Source organism: Solanum stenotomum, chromosome 1 (genome assembly GCF_019186545.1).
Source record: "Solanum stenotomum isolate F172 chromosome 1, ASM1918654v1, whole genome shotgun sequence".
Classification (NCBI taxonomy): Eukaryota; Viridiplantae; Streptophyta; class Magnoliopsida; order Solanales; family Solanaceae; genus Solanum; species Solanum stenotomum.
Genome location: NC_064282.1, coordinates 12,336,002 through 12,355,592, shown reverse-complemented (window position 1 = coordinate 12,355,592; position 19,591 = coordinate 12,336,002). Strand labels below are relative to the sequence as shown.

Below are 19,591 nucleotides of genomic sequence, written 5' to 3'. Positions count from 1 at the left end.
CCCCCCCCCCCCCCCACCATTTTTTTAAACAAAATTTTTGTTAAATTTCTTTTATAAAAGAATTTATTTTTTTTCACTTCATCTGTAACACCCGTATCCAAAACAAACCAAAAATGCAAATTTTGAGAAGTTGTAGTTGCAACCCATGATTGCCATCCACGGACCGTAGGTCAGATCACGGCCCGTACTGGTGGGCAACCCCTCTCCAAACCCAGCTCAGAAAATCGGCTAAGTCTCGACCCACGGTCCGTGGATCAAGACTCCTTTACCCAGCCTCTGATACGAACTGCAGCTTACCAGCATAGAACGTCGTTCGATCTACGATCCGTAGGTCTGACCGTAGGTGGGGGTCAACAGCCAGTTAGAGGAAATTGTTGATTGGGTCAACTTCATATGGTCATAACTCTTAGTACAAAAGGAATTACGTGTCCCATGACCTATGATATGATAGATAATTGAATCCTCTTTCTAACGCCACCGAGTTTGCTAAAATTCGACTTCCAAGTAAAAAGTTATGCTTCTTTTAGTGAAGCCCTGTCAGGCAGAGTTGATCAACGACCCCAATCTATGGACCGTGGATTGAACTACGGCCCGTAAGTCCAATCCGTCGGTCACTCTGACAGCAGTTAAGTCAAGGATCTTTTGGTCTTTTCCTATTTCGTTGGACCCCTAAGATACGTCGTTTAGACCCTAAATTATGAGGTTTTAGTCAGTTTAAGCCTAGAAACATAACTAGAACTTACCTAAGTCAAATCATTAATCAAAACTTAGAAAAATTAGAGTGTAAGAGGAGAAGAGAAGTCAAGAACCCTAGTTCAAGAACGCAGTAAGGTTCCATCAGTTCCAGCCCCGAAATCTAAGGATTTCTCCGTGGAATTCGTCACTAGGTATGTGGAATGTCACTAGTGGATTTCTTTCGCCCATTAGGTCCCTAGAATTCAGTCAGATTCTTCCATAATTATGGACAGACCTACAGTTTCTAGAATTTCAACAGATCATCATGAATTAGTTATTTAAATGTTCCAAATCAGATTATCATGTTATTGCTCAGTTTATTGCATGAATTTCAGAACCCTAGCTATGTATTTCTTTAGTTCATAAAATACACATGCTAGGTCAGATATTTCAGTTATTTAGATATACATGCTCTAGTTTTGAACGCCACATTATTAGTATATTTCAGCATTAACCTTATTTTGAGTTATAAATCTTAAGAAGCTTTTTTTAAGACAACACTTGAGTTTTAAACTAAGTTTTTGAGAAAGTTAAGATGAGTTTTGAAAAAGAGCTTCTAAAACATGATTAGTATGACAATCGAGTAGGTCATCAATGTATGAACAGTATGGTATCTAGATATACCATCAATGTTTAGGCAGTATGACTTCTCAAGTCATCTATGATCATAGTATAATATGATTCTGAATTGTTTTCTAAGAATGAGTTTTCAAGTATGAGTATCTACATGTCAGTATTTTGAGTTATTCAGTATTTCAGTCATAATGTATTCAGTTATACATGCCTCAATTTATGAATGCATCATTATCAGATTAATTGTTGCATTCTCAGATTGCATGTTCAGTTTTGAGCTATCCATTATATACAGAAACTCAGTCATATTGTGTTAACCATTTAATCTATTGAGAGTAGCATAATGCCGAGTTGGACTAGGGTTCAGCGTACCCATTTAGTCCTAGAACTACGAGCCACGTAGGTGTAAGTCCCCTCTGTGGGCAATATCAGTTAGTGATCACGCCAGTCATTCCTCTATACCTTTGGCCGGGTATATTGGGTCCTCTCAATGGGGCGTATACATCGGAGTCCACATTTAGCTCATGTGGTTTTATGTCGGTTATTAGTAGCTCCCACAGTTTAGTCAGATTCTATTGCATTGACCATTTATCAGTATATCCAGTATTCAGTTTCAGCATGTTATAAATTGGTCACTGCATTCAGTTAGCTCAGTATTCAGTATCTATATCATGTTCAGATTATATCATTGTTTATCTATTTTGTTCAGTTATGTGTTATTTCAGTTGTAGTCTATCATGTATGCTCAGTACCTTTCAAGTACTGACGCATACGTACGCTACATCTTCTCATGATATAGGTTCAGGTTCTCAGCATCCAGATCATGCTTAGATCGGTTTCCGATCTCTAGTTTAGCAGAATCAGTGGTGAGTCCTCATTCTCCGAGGACAATAGTCATGAGTTTCTTTTCAGTATTTTTAGTCCTTTAGTTTCAGTTTTGCTAGACTTAGCTAGGGCCTGTCCCAGCATTTCTAGTCAGTTAGAGTCTATTTTCAAACATAGATAGATTCAGCTTAGCATTGAGTTAATATCATCTTTGTATTAAACTCATCAGTTATCATTTATCTCAGTTATAGTATATGGGTATTCCCGATCTCTTCATTTGTATTTATGATTTAGCTTTCGCATCAATTTATTTTCTTTAGTATGCTCATGATCATGCCAGCAGGGTTAGCTTGGGGATCACTTGTGGTCCTAGGTCCCGTGTCGACGTCTCAGGGATAGTCTCGGGGAGTGACATCATCCTCCCCCCCCCCCTTCAAATACTAATTTATATATTATTTTATTTTTTAAAAAAATAATTCTACCCACCCACGTTACCCTCCGCTTCCTTTTTTTCTCTCATTTTGTGTTAGATATATACATATCGAAAATATTTTTTACTTGCCACTACAAGACATTTTTTAATTTTTTACTTATTTATGTTATATTTGGTACACTAGTAGAAATTTTTTTTCTAAAAAAATATATGTACGTACATATCTACGACAAAATGAGAAAAATGTAAAAAAAAAAAATAGGAGCGGAGGATTACATAGGATGGGGTAGAATTTTTATTTTTTTAAAAATAAAATAATATCAATTTTTTTGGGGGGGTGGGGGCGGGGAATGAGTGGTTGGTTTTTTCTTTGGAGGGGGGAGGGGGTACGTGGAGGAGGTGGTGGAGTGGGGTAAGAAAAATAATTTAATTCAATTTTTTATAGATAGTAATACTTTAATCTTTAATTTTTAATTAATATTAATAGTTTATTATTTAATTTTGTCAAGTTAGAATATTTTATCCATGTGTCAAGGTTTTTTCAAATAAAAGAGAGTGTATTACACACACCACTAGGTGTGTTTTTCAAACTAAAAAGTGATAGTTTATGTATGAAACTCATACTCTCAATAGTTTAGGAATGAAACTCAAAAAAATGGGATAGTTTAGATGTGTTTTTGACACTATCTCTTAAAAATATCTAAAATTTAATACAAAATATTTTAATTTTATAATCTTAAATATATTAACTGAAAGCAATTACTAGATGATGTCTGTTTACTAGAATGCTCCACGTATATACCACTACAATGTGTACATATTTATGATAAGGAAAAAAATCAGACAAAGTGATGATTCGGTCATTTGCGAAATTGGTTCAAATTTAAAAATTATCGAAATTGGTCGAATACCTTCTTTTTATTCCTTTCAGTTTCATAATTAATGACTTATTTTCCTTCTTTTTTTCCCTTTTCCCTTTTCTCTTTGCTGCTGCCTGCTTTCAGTCTTCCTTCCTTCCTTCTTACGTGATCAACCATTCATTAAATTTTTAAAGTTTGTTTGATTAAAAATTTGACATATCGAAAACGTAAATAGTTTTAAATGGTTTATATATCAAAAGACTTTAAATATTGAGAGAATTTCATATTTAAAATTTGGGACTATTTGAGGTTATTTTGAATTGATCGAGATTGAATAATCAATGTATACTTCATGTATAGTTAAGTTATATTCAGGACCGTTTGGCCCCAAGAATACTTGGAAAAAAATTGAGGAAAACTTGGGAAGTGGTGTTTGGTCATATAACTTGGCAAATATATTTGTCAAGTATTCCAAGTTCCCAAATACTAGATCGAAAAAACTAATATTTGAGTCAAATTCTAATATTTGAAAATTAAAAAATTAAAAATTACCCCAAACTTTTATATTTTATAAAAAAAAATACTCAATATTTATTAATTCCAACTAATATTTGTTACTACCTCCTCCGAAAAAGTTACAATTTATGTTTAATGGGTTATAATTATAATTGAATCAGTGACAACAAAGGCGGATCCACGTGTATCCTTGAGGGTGCACGTGCATCCGTTAACTTCGAAAAATATATATATACACGTATATATATACACCTTAAGATAGACATATATTTTATTAGGCGACTCAAAACACAAAAGCCAATTGGGTTAGCTGGTTTAGACGCTGGACTTCATTGAGGAAGGGGATGGGTTTGAATCCCATTTGCTTATTTTCTTTTTCTTTTTTTCGTTTTTCGCTATGAAGTTTAAAAATATCGAATAAAATAAGGGGATGGCTAGTTTCGAACTTGCGACCTCATGGTACAAAGTGAAATTTAAAATCACCACTCCACAAAACAAACTTTATCTATTAGAGTGATTTAATTTATTTATACATGAATATTGCTGTTTTGTATTTTTATGTTTAATAAAATTATCATATAAATCAATATTGGGTACATACTTTAACTAACGTGCATTACCGTTGGTGGTGCACCCATCGTCTTCAAATTCTGGGTTCGCCTCTGAGTGACAAGTTTGAGTATGTGATAATGTATTGTCTTGCCTATATTGTTATTTTGTTATTGTTGATTGTACGTTATCAATTATATTATATGGTTATTTTATAACAGAACATATTCATTATAAAATGATAATATAAATATATGGATATTTTTAATAGTTTTTAGAACTTATGGGTAAAAATCATATTTTTTGAAATAGTAAAATATTTTTGGGAAAATTCCGAGCCAAATACATGGTGAAACTTCACCCAAATATAATTCGCCAAGAATATTTGAGAACTTGGGGTCAAACGCTAGCACATCTTTTTGAGTGTATCATAATGTATAGTTTGTGTATTAGTATAACTCATGTATATATAAGTAAGCTATATTGTATAGTTAGTGTATATTTTCTATGACTTTTGACTATTTTTTATGTAAATAAACTAATTACTTTACAGTTTATTCTATATAATTTCAAAGAAAATACTTGACTTAAAAACTAAAGATTAGAGGTGTCAAAAATGAGTCCAACTATAGGTAATCCATCTAATTCGTCCAGAATTTTAAGGTTTGGGATCAAGTCTCAAGATAATTTGAATTGAGTTCAATCTCAACTCATTCAAGTCTTAACTTATTTTAAGAGAATTCTCATTTGAGCCTAATTTATGACATGCACCACAACAGTTCAATTGTCTAACGGTAAGTATCAAGAACGGTAAAATAGTACTTACTTTGTTTCAATTTGTCTGTCTGATTTTGACTTGACACAAAATTTAAGAAAATAAAAAGGATTTTTGAATTTTGAAATTTTAAATTAATCAAAAGATATTTCCCCAAAGTGACCATCCTTTCCTATTTAAGTAAAAGCAGTTACTAGATGCTGTCTGTTCTTTTGTGGCAGTTCACAGCTCCTTTAGTAATTGTTGTGGAGTGGTGGTCGTCTGCTTCTATGGATTTCATCAATCGTACCTCGAGAGCTAGCTTTTGAGGTTGAGTTAGGCCAGTGCCATAATTTTACCTTCCAAGAGAGTGTCAAAGATTGAGCAAGTTTATTCTTGTATGGTTGCTATATATAATGCATTCCTTATCTGGCTCATCATATATACATTGTGGTTTCGATTCCATGAGAGTGTAGTAGGTTACATACGTTATCTTCTTCATAGCATTAACTACACGTAGCTCTTGTTTCTCATTGCAGTAAGTCAGCAAGACAATATGAAAGAGAAGAGGGAGATCGCGAAAGATGTTATGGAAGTAGTTTCCTTTCTGAGATCTTTCTTGGTACTCTTAGAATTCATCTTTTATTTTAAGCATCATATTCATCTCATTTTGTTGTCTTCACAATGTAGCTTATTGGAAGCACCGCTATGGTATCTCAACAAAATTGCCGAAGGTTGTGCTGCCCAAATTGCAGCCAAAATGGAGAGAATGCAACCATGCTCAAGTATTAAAGATAGGTTTTTATCTTTCACTCCCCTCATCCTGTTTCTTCGCTCAATTTGCAAAATCTTGAATTATTCACATCTTATTTCTAACTTCCAATTCTTAATATGTAGGGTCGCATGGAGTATGATCAAAGATGCAGAAGACAGGGGACTGATTACGCCTGGGAAGGTTAGTTAAGTTTGTTTTAGAATAAATACATATCAGGAGGAAAAAGGAACACATTATGTGATTCCAAGTACTTTGTCACAAATTTTACCTGTACTTCCGTGTGGTCTATGATCATTTATCTGAAAGGCTGAACTGAAACTAGTTTTTTTGGTTTTCAAAATGTTGAAATAATGGTGGCTGAAGACGGTCCTCAATGAGATATCCAGTGGAAATACTGGCATTGGTCTTGCATCTATTGCAGCAGCTCGTGGCAATAAACTTGTGATAGTGATGGGAGCAAAATATAGTATTGAAAGAAGGATTGTTCTTAAAGCTTTGGGGGCTGAGTTATACATCACGGATCCTGCCAAAGGTACAGATGGTGTGCTTCAGAAAGCCCAAGAGATAATAGATAGAACACCTAACTGTTATTTTCTACATCAGAGCGAAAACCCTGCCAATCCAAAGGTGTCTATACAAATAACTCAATTCATTTGTTATAAAAAACATAACACTTATCAAGTATCCATTTTATAGATACATTACGAAGCAACTGGACCTGAAATATGGAATTGTACGGGAGGGAAAGTTGATATTTTAATTGCTGGGATTGGGACTGGAGGCACAGTGACAGGAATTGGAAGGTTTCTTAAGGAGAAGAATCCAGAAATAAAGGTAAGGTTATTTGTGACCGGCATTGTTCTTCTTTCCTTTTTGACTTGATTTGTGATTTCCTTTCTTTCCTTTGTCTTGTCGGAAAATCAGGTATATGGTTTAGAACCAACTGAAAATGCATTTCTAAATGGAGGACAACTAGGTCAGTCGAGTTTCTTTCCCCCTTTGAGAATGCCATTGTATTAGTTCCATATAAAGAATTATTCCAGCTCATCTTTCACACTGTGTTTTCATCACTACATTCTGTGAATTATTTTTTATCATAGACTGATATGTGTAAATTGTAATTAAATGTTACCATTAAAGGGCCGCATAAAATCCAAGGAATTGGTCCTGGTTTAATCTCACCTGTTCTTGATCTCAGCATCCTGGATGAAGTTCTTCAAGTAAGGCTGCATACCCTATAAATACTAGTTGTCAGATTATAAACATTTAAATTTCTGTTCAGTGTGTATTAAGTTTTTCCTGGTATGATATCAGCTTCTGTTTTTATTTATGTTCAGGTATCTAGTGATGAAGCTATTGAAATGGCAAAGCTTCTTGCATTGAAAGAAGGTCTGCTGGTAAGTTCACCGGTCAATAAAGATCGGTTAGTGGCAATTAGCACTCTTTTTAGTGACAGTGGATCTAAATGCAATTAACTAAAGCCAGTAAACTCTTTGCTAATGTGCAATATTGCCGCTAAAAGTTGTTTTTGTGGTAGTGTGTGTTCCACCGCTTCATTTGTGATGTGCATTCTGATATCATCACGACATACTTCCTTTTTCATTTGGAATATTTTCAGGTAGGAATATCATCGGGGGCTTCAGCTGCTGCTGCAGTAAAAGTAGCAAAAAGGCCAGAAAATGATGGGAAACTTATTGTGGTAAGCTAGATCTATTCAGTAAGCTGATAAGTGATACCACTCTTTCTGTGTCTCCTTAAAACTTTTGAACACTGCCCTAAAATTCTCTGTTTTAACTCTCTATGCAGATTATTATCGCTAGTTCTGGAGAGCGTTATCTTTCCACTGTGCTATTTGATTCCATTAGAGAAGAGGTGGAAAACATGACTTTTGAGTAACATTATGCTGCTTTGGATTGAGAAATAAGGTATTCAAGGAAGTGTTATGTTGTAACTTGAGCTAATATAGTAAAAACAACTGAATTGTAAGCTCCTAAATTGGTGAACTAGTGTTAATGGAAACAAATATTCTTACCATTTAAATAATATAAAGAAAAACTATTTGATTCGTCTACAAAGAAGTCACCCTTGAGATTGTTATCATTATCCTTTGTGCTATAGCAGTACTGTTAGTTTGGTTGAGCCTTGCAGCTGCAGCAATAGAAGCGGCAACACCACCACCAGCAATACACTGGCATCACCTTTTTATGAATGAGATAATTCTTAATTTTTTTAAGAAAATAAATGAAGTTGTAAAAAAAAATAAAATACTCTTCAATAACTGGATTAAGAAAGTTCTATTGAATTATGATTGATCAATATAACTGGATTAAGAAAGTTCTGGTTTAAAAAATACTTGTAACAATGAAGAAGTTTAAACGTGTAAGAAAATATGATTTGATATGTCTAACGTTAAGCATCAATACACAAAGGATCATACTTTTAAACTAAAATACACAAAGGCCATTTCTTTTTTTATCTAATCAAAATGGATAAATCTCTCAAAGCTGAGCGATTTATCTTTAATTTAACTGCCGGCATGTTGTTTTCGAATAATTCGATCATTCTTATAAGCTTTTTGTCTTAATTTTTATTATATTTTTGCAACTAGTCACTCATAATTGAGCAATTCCATTTATGTTTATTTTTACTTTTTTGGAAGTCCTCCTAATTGAGCACTAATCTAATAGTAATAAAGCATCTTCCAATAACATAAGCAGTCTTATTAGTCTCAAACTCCATTGCAAAACAACACAAAAACTCCAAGATCCCCCTTTTCCATCCTCAGGAACATCCTCCATCTCTCCGAAAGAAAGAAATTTAACGTTTATGCATTTTTATAGTGTTTATCTGTTATTATTTTTTTCGGAAAAAATGGCCAAAAATACCCCTAACCAATTGGAAATGGTTATATCTTCCTTCTACCTTTGGTATAAAAATACCCTCCAACTTTGTTTTTGGTTCAAAAACCCCTCCTTCCATCTTTCGGCTTAGAAGTACTCTCAACCCAAATTTATTTGAATTGAATTTTTTTACTAATTTGTTAATTCTTTTATTTGGTCGGTAAGATATTTTGAAAAAATATTAAATTCCTAAAATTAGCTCATCCCAATATATTTAAAATATTTAAGTCTAATATAAAATAAAATAAAATAATTTATTGTGTAAAAGTGAAAAATAAAATTCTTATTCTTCTTTCTTACATAATAAATTCTTTATTTTATTTTACGTTTTATACACAATTATTTTATGTTTTCATTTGTGAAATATTTTTTAAATTTATTTGGATTGATTATTTTAATTATATATGTTAAAATTTAATTATTTTAATATTAAATATTTCTCTGATTTATTTTTTACTAAATGATAATAATAATAATAATAATAATAATAATAAATCCTTTGATTTTATTCAATGAGGATCCTTAAATGACCGTAGGAAGTTTTCTACATCGTTTCATGTTCCTCTATTTTGCAATTTTCTCAAACTTATTGTTGCACCCAGAATATTTTTGTTTATTTATCCGATTCTCTCTTTCATATTCATCTACTAGTTTTCTTTTTTTCTCATTTGGTGTCTATATCTATATTGAAGTTCGATTTTTTTAGATTTACTAGTTATTATCTATAAGTGATAAGAAAATTAAACATATAAATATTTTTTTATTATTATATGTTATTTATTAAAAATTAAATAAAAAATCAATAAATATTGATATAATTAAATTTTAACAGCATGATTTTAATATAATTAAAATAATCAATCCAAATAAACTAAAAAATATTCCTCAAATTAAAACATAATATAATAGTGTACAAAACACAAAATAAAATAACGAATTTATTGTATAAAAATAAAGAACAATTTTTTTATTATATTATTTTAAGAATAAGAATTTTACCCTTCATTTTTACACAATAAATTCTTTATTTTATTTTACGTTAGACTTTATATTAAGAATTTGAATAAATAAAAATTGTCTTTTAACACAAACAAAAGAATTAATTAATTAATAAAATAAGCATGAGCAATTATTTTACTACAATCATTGACAACGACTTACATCTAAAAAGGAGAGGAAATCGCCCGATTATGAGCGACTACTTGCCAAACGAAAAAACAAAGAAGACAAAACAAGCATGAGCAAGTTATTGAAAAAAAAATAAAATCCCATGAGATATAGACGGCAGTGTGTCGTAGCGATTTGTCTGTTTTGGTTTGATAAAAAAAAAAATTGTCCCTATGTGCATTTTAGTTAAAAACAAGTTTTGATTACGGACTCGTTTTAATTTATTTGTTTGATTTTGACTTGATACAAAATTTAAGAAAATAAAAAAGATTTTTGAATTTTAAGATCATAAATTAAAAATATTTCAATTTTATCATCTTAAACATGTTAGGTGAAAAATAAATGACATTCTTTTTTAGAGGGACTTATCTTTCTTTGTAACTCTGTAAAGTGATTTAATCAACAACAGTAACAACCCACTTATGATCATCTCAAAATGACCATCCTTTAAAATTTAAGTATAAGCAATTACCAGATGATGTCTGTTCATTTGTCGCAGTTGACAGCTCCTAAAGTAATTGTTGTGAACTGATAGTACTTGGGCAATCGCCCCTTCAAGATTTAGCTTCTGGGTTGAGTTAGGCGTAGCGTCATATCTTTAACATTCTTAGAAAGTGTCGAAGATCAAGCAAGTTTTTTCCTGTATGGTTGATATATATATAATGCATGCCTTATCTGGCTCATCATATATATACATTGTAATTTCACTTCCATGAGAGTGTAGTAGGTTACATGCATAGGTTATCTTCTAATTTCTTATTATCAACTATGCATAGCTCGTTTCTTAACTAGCTCTTGTTTCTCATTATTGCAGTAAGCCAGCAAGTCAGTATGGAAGAAAGGAGGGAGATCGCGAAAGATGTCACGGAAGTAGTTACCTTTCTGAGATCTTTCTTGGTACTCTTAGCATTCATCTTTTATTTTAAGCATCATATTCATCTCATTTTGTTGTCTTCACAATGTAGCTTATTGGAAGCACCCCTATGGTATATCTGAACAAAATTGCGGAAGGTTGTGCTGCCCAAATTGGAGATAATGCAACCATGCTCAAGTATCAAAAGTTGATATTTTTATTGCTGGGATTGGGACTGGAGGCACAGTGACAGGAACTGGAAAGTTTCTCAAGGAAAAGAATCCAGATATAAAGGTTAGGTTATTTGTAAGTGATAAGTGGAATAGTCCTTATTTCTTATTCCTTTGTCTTGTGGGGAAATCAGGTATATTGTATAGAACCAGCCGAAAATGCATTTCTAAATGGAGGACAACTAGGTCAGTCAAGTTTCTTCCCCCCTTCAAGCTGTCCCATCAATAGAGTTTTTCCAGCTTATCTCTCATACTGTGTTTTCATCACTACTTTCTGTGAATGTATCATAGACTGATATGTGTAATTAAATGTTACCGTTAAAGGCCCGCATAAAATCCAAGGATTTGGTCCTGGTTTAATCCCACATGTTCTCGATCTCAGCATCCTGGATGAAGTTCTTCAAGTAAGGCTGTATACCATATCAGTTGTTGTCAGATTATAAACATTTAAGTTTTTGTTCAATGTGTATAAGTTTTTCCTGGTATAATATCAGCTTCTGTTTTTATTTATGTTCAGGTATCTAGTGATGAAGCTATTGAAATGGCAAAGCTTCTTGCACTGAAAGAAGGCCTGCTGGTAAGTTCATCGGTCAGTAAAGATCACTTTCGAGTCCGCAGATTGTCTGTCTACCGCTTCATTTGTGATGTGTGTTCTTATTATGTCATCACGGCTAATCTATACTTACCTTTTCTTTTGGAATATTTTCAGGTAGGAATATCATCACGGGCTGCAGCAGTAAAAGTGGCAAAAAGACCAGAAAATGCTGGGAAACTTACTGTGGTAAGTTAGATCTATCCAGTAAGCTGATAACACTCTTTCTCTCATGTCTCCTTAAAACATTTGAACACTGGACTAAAATTCTCTGTTATAATTCTCTATGCAGATTATATTCACTAGTTCTGGAGAGCGTTATCTTTCCACCGTGCTGTTTGATTCCATTCGAGAAGAGGTGGAAAACATGACGTTTGAGTAACTTTATGCTTCTTTGGACAGAGAGATAGGGTATTTGAGGAAGATATATGCTGTAACTTGAGCTAAAATAGTAAAAACAACTGAATTGTAAGCTCCTAAATTGGTTAATGAATACAAATATTCTTACCATGAAAATAATATAAAGAAAAACTATTTCCCAATGGCATATTTGTGGAGAAAGGCTTCCATCAGCAAACAGGCTGGCATTTACTTTACTTTCTGATACTTCACGACTTTTAATTGTCAAACCAACTACTATTCATATTATTCTTTCTCTCGCTTGCACATATAATTGGACTCTTGAGAAACTGGAGGTATGTAGAGAGGAAATGAGAGAGACTAATCAGAACTTGCACCATTTTGCAAGTCATTCCGAAGATATAGTGCAAATGCTTGGAACTAGATTGAAGCAAATTCAAGAAATTACTCATGTACAGTGTAAAGCATACATTTTGTCATCTTAATGGAACAGCATCTCTAACTTCCAGTCAGTAATGAAAAGGTACATAATCTTGCAATACTCTTGAACCCTTGCACAAAGCTGGGAAGGGAAAAGAAACTCACTACACAGGTTCTGAGTATTATTCACTACAGATAACTAGGTACTCCAATAAGCTAAGCCTCAATAGTTAAGGCTTGTAACAATCCCTCGCGCAAAAGCTACTATGGAGAAGGACAAAAAATTGTGTTGATGTCTTTAAAAGAGAAAAAGAAAACAAGAAGAGAAAGATTTAAAGAGGCGGAACTGAGAGACAGGACAGGTTTGAAGGATTAGATACAACAGTAGTTTACTCTCATCCTAGTTTTGTTTTTGTTTGAGATTGTTATCGTTATTCTTTGTGCTAGAAGTACTGTTAGTTTGGTTGAGCCTTGCAGCAGCAGCAATAGAAGCAGCAACACCACCAGGACGGGTGCACAAGTTTGGATCATTCCTCAGTTCTGCACCAATTACTCCCTCTGCATCTTTGCGTGTCACTGGCTTATCTGACGGTAACTTTGAACTTGCTTCCTGCCAAACACCAATGTATTGTCTTAGTTATACGTTCGTATGATTTAACTTATGTACACCTGATATTTTTTAGGTTGTTATCTTACCGCGAGGATTTCAGCCAGTTTAGTTTTTTCCTCCTCTTTGGTAACTCTAGCATTGCGAGTAGCAGCTGATTGAGCAGCAGCAGCAACTCCACCAGGGATGATGTTGGTACGTCCAGTGGCTCTCACTTCTGCTGCCTGTATGGCTGCCGCGTCACTGTAATCAACCGGCCTGCTTCCAGCTGTCACAACAGTGGCTTCAAGGGCTTCACCAATGGTAATGTTTGCTCTTCCTGAGACTGATTCTGAGCTTACTTGTTTTCTGTCTTTTTCATGTACCTTCAAGTAGAGGTCACGTTTTACACAAAAGTAAGAAAAATGTTGATTCATCTTTATAAAAATTGTAATGCAAACAAATGTATACCTATTTATTAGATGAATACGGGATCATTGGATACCAATCTCAATTTAAACAAATGTATATAGATTTGTTAGGTGAATACAGACCAATGGATCCCAATTTCGATTTAAATAAATGTATACAATTTTGATAGTTGAATCCAGACCAATGTATACCTATGTATTAAAAAGATACTAATGAAAACAAATGTATGTCAATTTATTAAAAGAATACGGATCAACAGAAATTTATTAATTTCATTTCTCCCTTGGATAGTTACATTGATATGTACCCAGTTTGATGAAATATCACCTAAAGAGCAAGAAGAAGAATTCCTTTCAATCAACTTTTGACTAGCTAGCTAGCACCCTGAAAAGTTATAGTTTTTCGTTTAACGTCTGTTTCACTAGAGATCTAAAAATATCAAAGAAATTTTTATAGAATCGTCCTATTATTGTTCGATTCAAATAAGTGTTATGTTTACTCATTTTCTCTAAAACACAAATATGTACGCACATGCTTTACAAAATGACACATATGAGAAACTTTATAAATATTTATGTGTTATTAAAAGTGAGAACAATCTAAGTCAAAAGTTAAATTAGGAAAATACCCTTTATCTACTAATTGATTTTCTTAAAATCATTTTTTAAAATTACTTTTTTCATTTAAAATCAACTCCATAATTACACATCTTCATTTTCATAGTTTATATTATAATACTCATTAATCTTGTGCCTTTAACTCACACATAATTATCATCTTAAATTAATATTATTTTCTATTTCTTTTTAGCTTCCATCTGTTAAAAAGACTTTTCATATTATTTTACCTTCTATACAATCAATAGTTTTAGCCTTTGGGCCATTGTCATATTATTATGGGAAAATTGTATATAATGGCAAACTATTAATTCAAATTAAATGTTATAACTACAGTTTGATTTAATTGTGCCCCGTAGCAAACTGTTGTCAATCGCCTCTCTCCCTTAAACTCTCGCTCGCCACTCTCTCCCTCGCATCTCTCGCTTTATACAAACATAAATGTATAAATTGCATTTCAGTTTGTATAAAGCGAGAGAAAATTGTATATACATATGCAAAAACATATATCTTCGTTATATACACTTATAATTATACAATACAAATATTTCCCTACCCAATTTTCTTTTGCCTTTCTCTCTTTCTCGCTTTATACAAACACAAATTATACAAAATACAATGTATAATTTATGTTTGTATAAAGCAAGAGAGAGAGTGATATTTGATATACAAACGTTTTATTTCGATTCAATTGTATACAAATTCAAATTTTAACAATTTATACAAATGGTCTACCAGAGAAATTATACAAATCTGAAGAGGAGCCAGTGAATTATACAATTGTTTCTTTTGTATATATGTATAGCAAAATAGCCACTGCCTTTTGTATATATGTATAGAGAAATAGCATAACAAAGTTTGCTATGGAAAGCAATTATGCAAACTATAGCTATAACATACAAATATGATTTTTGTATTTGCTATATGTGAAAGTTGCTCTATTATTATATGCTTTCTTTTTTAAAATATTCAATATTTGTTGTATTCTTAGCACTTTCTACAACAAAGGTATATTAGTTTCACCTTTGTTTTGCTCTTAATGAATTTTGTTCTTTGTTGTTCATTGCTTGCGTTTTCAATCTTCAGACATTGCTTTATAGTAAGTGACTTATTTTGCTTGGTCATTTTTTGAAATCCTTGCATCGGCTCAATTTCTTCATTCCCTTCTTTATTATTTTAAAAAAATTGTACTAATTAACATAGAATATACGTGCAACACACGTGTTCGAGAACTAGTATAGAAAAAAAATAGTTTAGAACCTGTCCACCAATAGATTCAGCAACAGCTTTCTTTCTAGCAAGTGATTCTTGAACATCTTTCACATTCTCTTCAGGTTTAATGGACTCATGCTCTTGCTCAGCTTCTTCCCTCCTTGGTTGTTCTTGGCTCATTTTTAATATCTCAAAAAATCAAGATTTCAACTATAGAAATTAATATTTATTTAGAAAGGAAATTAAAAGTAATAACATTCTCCCTCCTGTATATGGTGTTATAAGTTTGTATGGAGAAAATAGTGTCCACTTTCCATGCATAACAAGTGTCGATAAAACAGGAAAGTTTGAAAGCTAAACACGTGTTTGGAATAGAATTTGATTAGAACTATTTTGGTGGATATTCAAAGGCCTTAAATTATTGGAAACGATTCTTCATTTTGTGACTTTTTCTTTGTTGAAAGGGAAAACTTTTAACAAAGAAATATGATTTTTTCTGTGATCAATTATAATTAAAAGAAATAAATTTGATTAAAAGAAAGTTGTAGTTTAAATAAATTTAAATTTCATAGAGAAATGAAATTACGTGAAACATGTATTATTTTAAAGAACAGTAATGCCAAATACCAATGAGGATAACTAACATTTTCAATAAAGGCAAAAAAACTGTAAAATTACCCTTGAACTCTTGGATTATGGTTTAAATTTATATTTTATTAATAATTTTGGGTCAAATCTATCATATAGTCAATTAGTCATTGTCATCTGTCAAAATAGGTTAAAGTTGTCAATGAAATTTGAACAACATGCTTGTTATTTTCGGTGGCAATACCATCGTCTTTCAACACTCAAGACATCCAACATTCATATTTCTATTACTCAAGTTCAAATTAAACATCCTCAAGCCCCCCATATCAGTCTAAAACTCAAATAACGATCTGTTGCATTACTAAGTAAATAAAATTATCAACATGATTGTTAGGATTTTGTTCTGATTTTTTACTATATTTGAGTTTTACGTTTTTTTTTTTTAAGAAGGAAAGTCAAAGCAATAACATAATTGTTTTACTTTTCCTTAAACTAAAATATAATTTTTTTTCATATTTAGTTATTTTTTCCTTAAAGGAAAAACTTGAAGCTCTACAAATTGAAGATCATCTTCTCTTAGTATAACATAAGAACATTCACAATATTGTCGTCTAGAGAGTTAAAACATCCACAGTATTATTGTTAAGAATATCCACAATGTTATCTCGTTTAGAGAGTTTTTCTTAGAGGAAGATTTTCTTCCAACACGTTCATGCTTTTTCAATATATTAGTTTTTATAATATGTAGGTCGCTTGACCAAATCTTATAATAATATGTTTTTAAGTATATTTTTCTTTGTCATTTGATTTATCGCTTTTATGATTTGCAATTAAATTTCCGCATGACATTGTAATTACTTTCAAACATAATCTATGTTGGATTCGAGAGTAATCACAACATCATGCGAAAGCTTATAATTGCAAATCATATTGATGATAAATCAGATAACAGATAAAACTATACTAAAATGCATAATATTATTATATGATTTGGTCAATTGACCTAAATATGAAAACCTAATATAAAAAATAATATAAAACTATTGAGAGAAACTTTCCTACATTGTGGTGTTACTGTCTTTTTGTTATGAGAAGAGAGGTTTTTAACATATACTTCATCCGTTTCATAAAGAATGACCTAGTTTGACTTGGAACGAAGTTTAAGAAAAGAAATAAGACTTTTTAATCTTGTGGTTTTAAATTAAAGTTATGTTAAATGTACCAAAATGCCCTTTAATCTTGTGGCCTTAAACATGTCACGTGGAAAGTTGAAGTTAAAGTGTTGTCAAAAAAGGAAATGGGTCATTCTTTTGAAACAAACTAAAAAGAAAATTAAGTCATTCTTTTTTAAACGAAGGGAGTAATAGAATTTCAAATTTTTCATCTACGAAAAAATAACTAAATATGAAAGATAATTATATTTTAAAAAACAATTATATGATAAAATTTTAATTTCTTTTAAGATTAAAAAAAAGGAATGGCGGGAACTTTTGGCGCGATTCTGCATTTTCTGGTTATATTACCTCCACATCAATTTTTTTCCACAAGCTTGAAACCCTTGTTACGCCGCTCTTACAATTTCTCCTTCCGAAGCTTCTCTACTTCAAAAAAATAAAAATGGCTGCAAATGGCATAGCTTCCTCTGCTCTCTTCTTCCGCGTCAAAAAGCTCTCTGATAACGCTGTTTTGCCCTCTAGAGGCTCTCCTCTCTCTGCTGGTTATGATCTCTCCAGGTTTCCCCCCTTTTTTTTTTTTTGATAAATTAATACTTCACAAAATAAATATTTTCCCTAGATTTTGTATGTGTTTGATTAACTCAATTTTGGGGATTTGAGTTTTTTTCTTCTGTTTTTGGTGCAGTGCAACGGAGACGAAAGTGCCTGCCAGAGGAAAGGCTCTAGTACCTACAGATCTTAGTATTGCCGTTCCTGAAGGAACATATGCCCGCATAGGTATATTATTGCCCCTTTTTTCACTTCCATCATCCCAAATTCACTTTGAGTAGAAGATGATTGCTACAATTTGACAAAGAAAGTCGATACTGTAGAAATGATATAGTACAATAACTGAAATAATTTGCTCCGATCTTAAACACCTCACTCTCAACCCTAAGGTTACGAATTTGAGTCACACCTAAGCAAACTCCTGACCCGCTGTAGTCAACTTCTTACACCTTCTCACTAGAACATTTATGCATCTCCGTTTGAATCATTTTAGTCGAATACAACCTTGTAGTCCTAACCCAGTAATTTTGTGATAGGTTGGATATTTGAAATTTGATTGTGAATATTAGGGGCTAATTCGATGGTGATATGTTAATTTTTATAGCTCCAAGATCAGGATTGACCTGGAAGCATTCTATAGACGTTGGGGCAGGTGTGATCGATGCTGACTACAGGGGACCAGTTGGAGTTATACTTTTCAACCATTCTGATGTTGATTTTGAAGTGAAAATTGGTGACAGAATAGCTCAATTGATCATTGAGAAAATCATCGTGCCAGAAGTCGAGGAGGTTGATGATCTAGACTCCACAGTTAGAAGCTCTGGAGGCTTTGGATCAACTGGAGTTTGAAACCCTTTAGCTTGAATTAGAATCATATATATTGATCACTATATTTACCAGGATGTTGTTTTGATGTAGCTTCACTCGTGCTTTATGCTTTGCCAATGTTGATCTCTGTGTTTTAAGTTCTCTTGTGAGTTTAGGTTCTTTTGTCCAATGGAAATTTCTTTAAAAAGATAAATTAAATACTGGCCCTAAAAAAAGGATATTGGTGAAATTTGGTTTAGAAGACACTTGTTATGATCTACTTATCATGAATTAGATCCAAATATTTCAGTAAAATCAACATTTATTATGACAGATTTGATCGTATGAGATTTTTACTTTATCAACTATATTTCTATGAAATGTGACGTTGAATGAACAACAAAACTCTCCAACACTAGCAGGATGAATATTGAATTTAGGAAAATTGGAATACAATCTAAAATTGTAGAGAAAACAATCGAATATACCCTTTTAACTTTGCGATAAGAGTTGATATACACCTCGTTATAAAAGTGATTGTATAATGTCATACAAATGAGTCACATATACTCTTATTCTCTAAGGAATGCAAAAATTAATATTAAAAAAATAAATTCATGTAAGGTATATTTGATCTTCTCATGGTTTTTTAATTTTATTTATTCAATGGTTAATTTGGATTTATTATTTTAACGGTCAAATTTATTTTTTCACTAATTTTATTGTAGAATTTATCATAGATACAAAAACTAAATTACAATATAGGCGCAAAAAAAATATTCAAACTACAAAATAGCCACAAAAAAATTACTTATTTTTTTTCACTTTTTTCATTCACACTTCTTTCTTTGATTTCTTTTAGTTTTACACTAAAGTGAAAGAAAAAACAAAGAAATATGAATAAGAAACTCAAAAAATGTTAATTAAATAAGTCGAAAAAATAATTCATGTGTGAAAAAAGATCAAATATACCCCTACATGGATTTTTTATAATTAAAATAATAATAAAAAATTAAAATTAATTTTTTCACATCTATTAGATGAAAAGGATATATATGAGCCATTTTTTATAATAAAATAGAC

At 31.9% G+C, this 19,591-nt stretch overlaps 3 protein-coding genes across 14 annotated transcripts in view; 2 read left to right on the top strand and 1 right to left on the bottom strand.

Moving 5' to 3' along the window:
* The window catches only part of LOC125853356 (cysteine synthase-like), a 53,587-nt gene extending 41,426 nt beyond the window's left edge, over nt 1-12,161 (top strand). For 3 of the 12 annotated variants that reach the window (XM_049533037.1, XM_049533038.1, XM_049533036.1), the window contains 9 exons: nt 5,936-6,043; nt 6,143-6,200; nt 6,384-6,647; nt 6,717-6,854; nt 6,945-6,996; nt 7,161-7,240; nt 7,358-7,417; nt 7,639-7,719; nt 12,055-12,161. In XM_049533037.1, the coding sequence (XP_049388994.1) occupies nt 5,936-6,043; nt 6,143-6,200; nt 6,384-6,647; nt 6,717-6,854; nt 6,945-6,996; nt 7,161-7,240; nt 7,358-7,417; nt 7,639-7,719; nt 12,055-12,144 (931 nt within the window). In that variant the 3' untranslated portion in view covers nt 12,145-12,161. Of the gene's footprint in view, nt 1-5,935; nt 6,044-6,142; nt 6,201-6,383; nt 6,648-6,716; nt 6,855-6,944; nt 6,997-7,160; nt 7,241-7,357; nt 7,418-7,638; nt 7,720-7,826; nt 7,893-12,054 lie in introns of those variants that run through there. The other 9 variants (XM_049533039.1, XM_049533028.1, XM_049533026.1 and 6 more) reach the window with 8 other exon arrangements.
* A 694-nt stretch (nt 12,162-12,855) lies between these two features.
* LOC125853372 (late embryogenesis abundant protein 47) lies at nt 12,856-15,569 on the bottom strand. Its single transcript, XM_049533055.1, has 3 exons — nt 15,438-15,569; nt 13,239-13,514; nt 12,856-13,152 (listed from the first exon to the last, which is right to left on the bottom strand). Exons 1-3 carry the CDS (start codon nt 15,567-15,569, stop codon nt 12,943-12,945), a joined length of 618 nt encoding a protein of 205 aa, XP_049389012.1. The 3' UTR covers nt 12,856-12,942.
* A 1,955-nt stretch (nt 15,570-17,524) lies between these two features.
* Nucleotides 17,525-18,706, top strand: LOC125853386 (deoxyuridine 5'-triphosphate nucleotidohydrolase-like). The gene is made up of 3 exons (XM_049533068.1): nt 17,525-17,710; nt 17,838-17,929; nt 18,306-18,706. The coding sequence occupies exons 1-3, from the start codon at nt 17,595-17,597 to the stop codon at nt 18,548-18,550; spliced, it is 453 nt and encodes a 150-aa protein (XP_049389025.1). The 5' UTR covers nt 17,525-17,594; the 3' UTR covers nt 18,551-18,706.
* Nucleotides 18,707-19,591: the final 885 nt, after the last annotated feature.

Coding starts and splice junctions, on each gene's coding strand:
- LOC125853372 (XM_049533055.1), bottom strand. CDS start 15,569: ATGAGCCAAGAACAACCAAGGAGGGAAGAAGCTGAGCAAGAGCATGAG. Junction 13,515..15,437: donor CTGAATCTATTGGTGGACAG/GTTCTAAACTAT, acceptor CTCTACTTGAAG/GTACATGAAAAAGACAGAAA. Junction 13,153..13,238: donor AACTGGCTGAAATCCTCGCG/GTAAGATAACAA, acceptor GGTGTTTGGCAG/GAAGCAAGTTCAAAGTTACC.
- LOC125853386 (XM_049533068.1), top strand. CDS start 17,595: ATGGCTGCAAATGGCATAGCTTCCTCTGCTCTCTTCTTCCGCGTCAAA. Junction 17,711..17,837: donor GCTGGTTATGATCTCTCCAG/GTTTCCCCCCTT, acceptor TTTTTGGTGCAG/TGCAACGGAGACGAAAGTGC. Junction 17,930..18,305: donor AGGAACATATGCCCGCATAG/GTATATTATTGC, acceptor TAATTTTTATAG/CTCCAAGATCAGGATTGACC.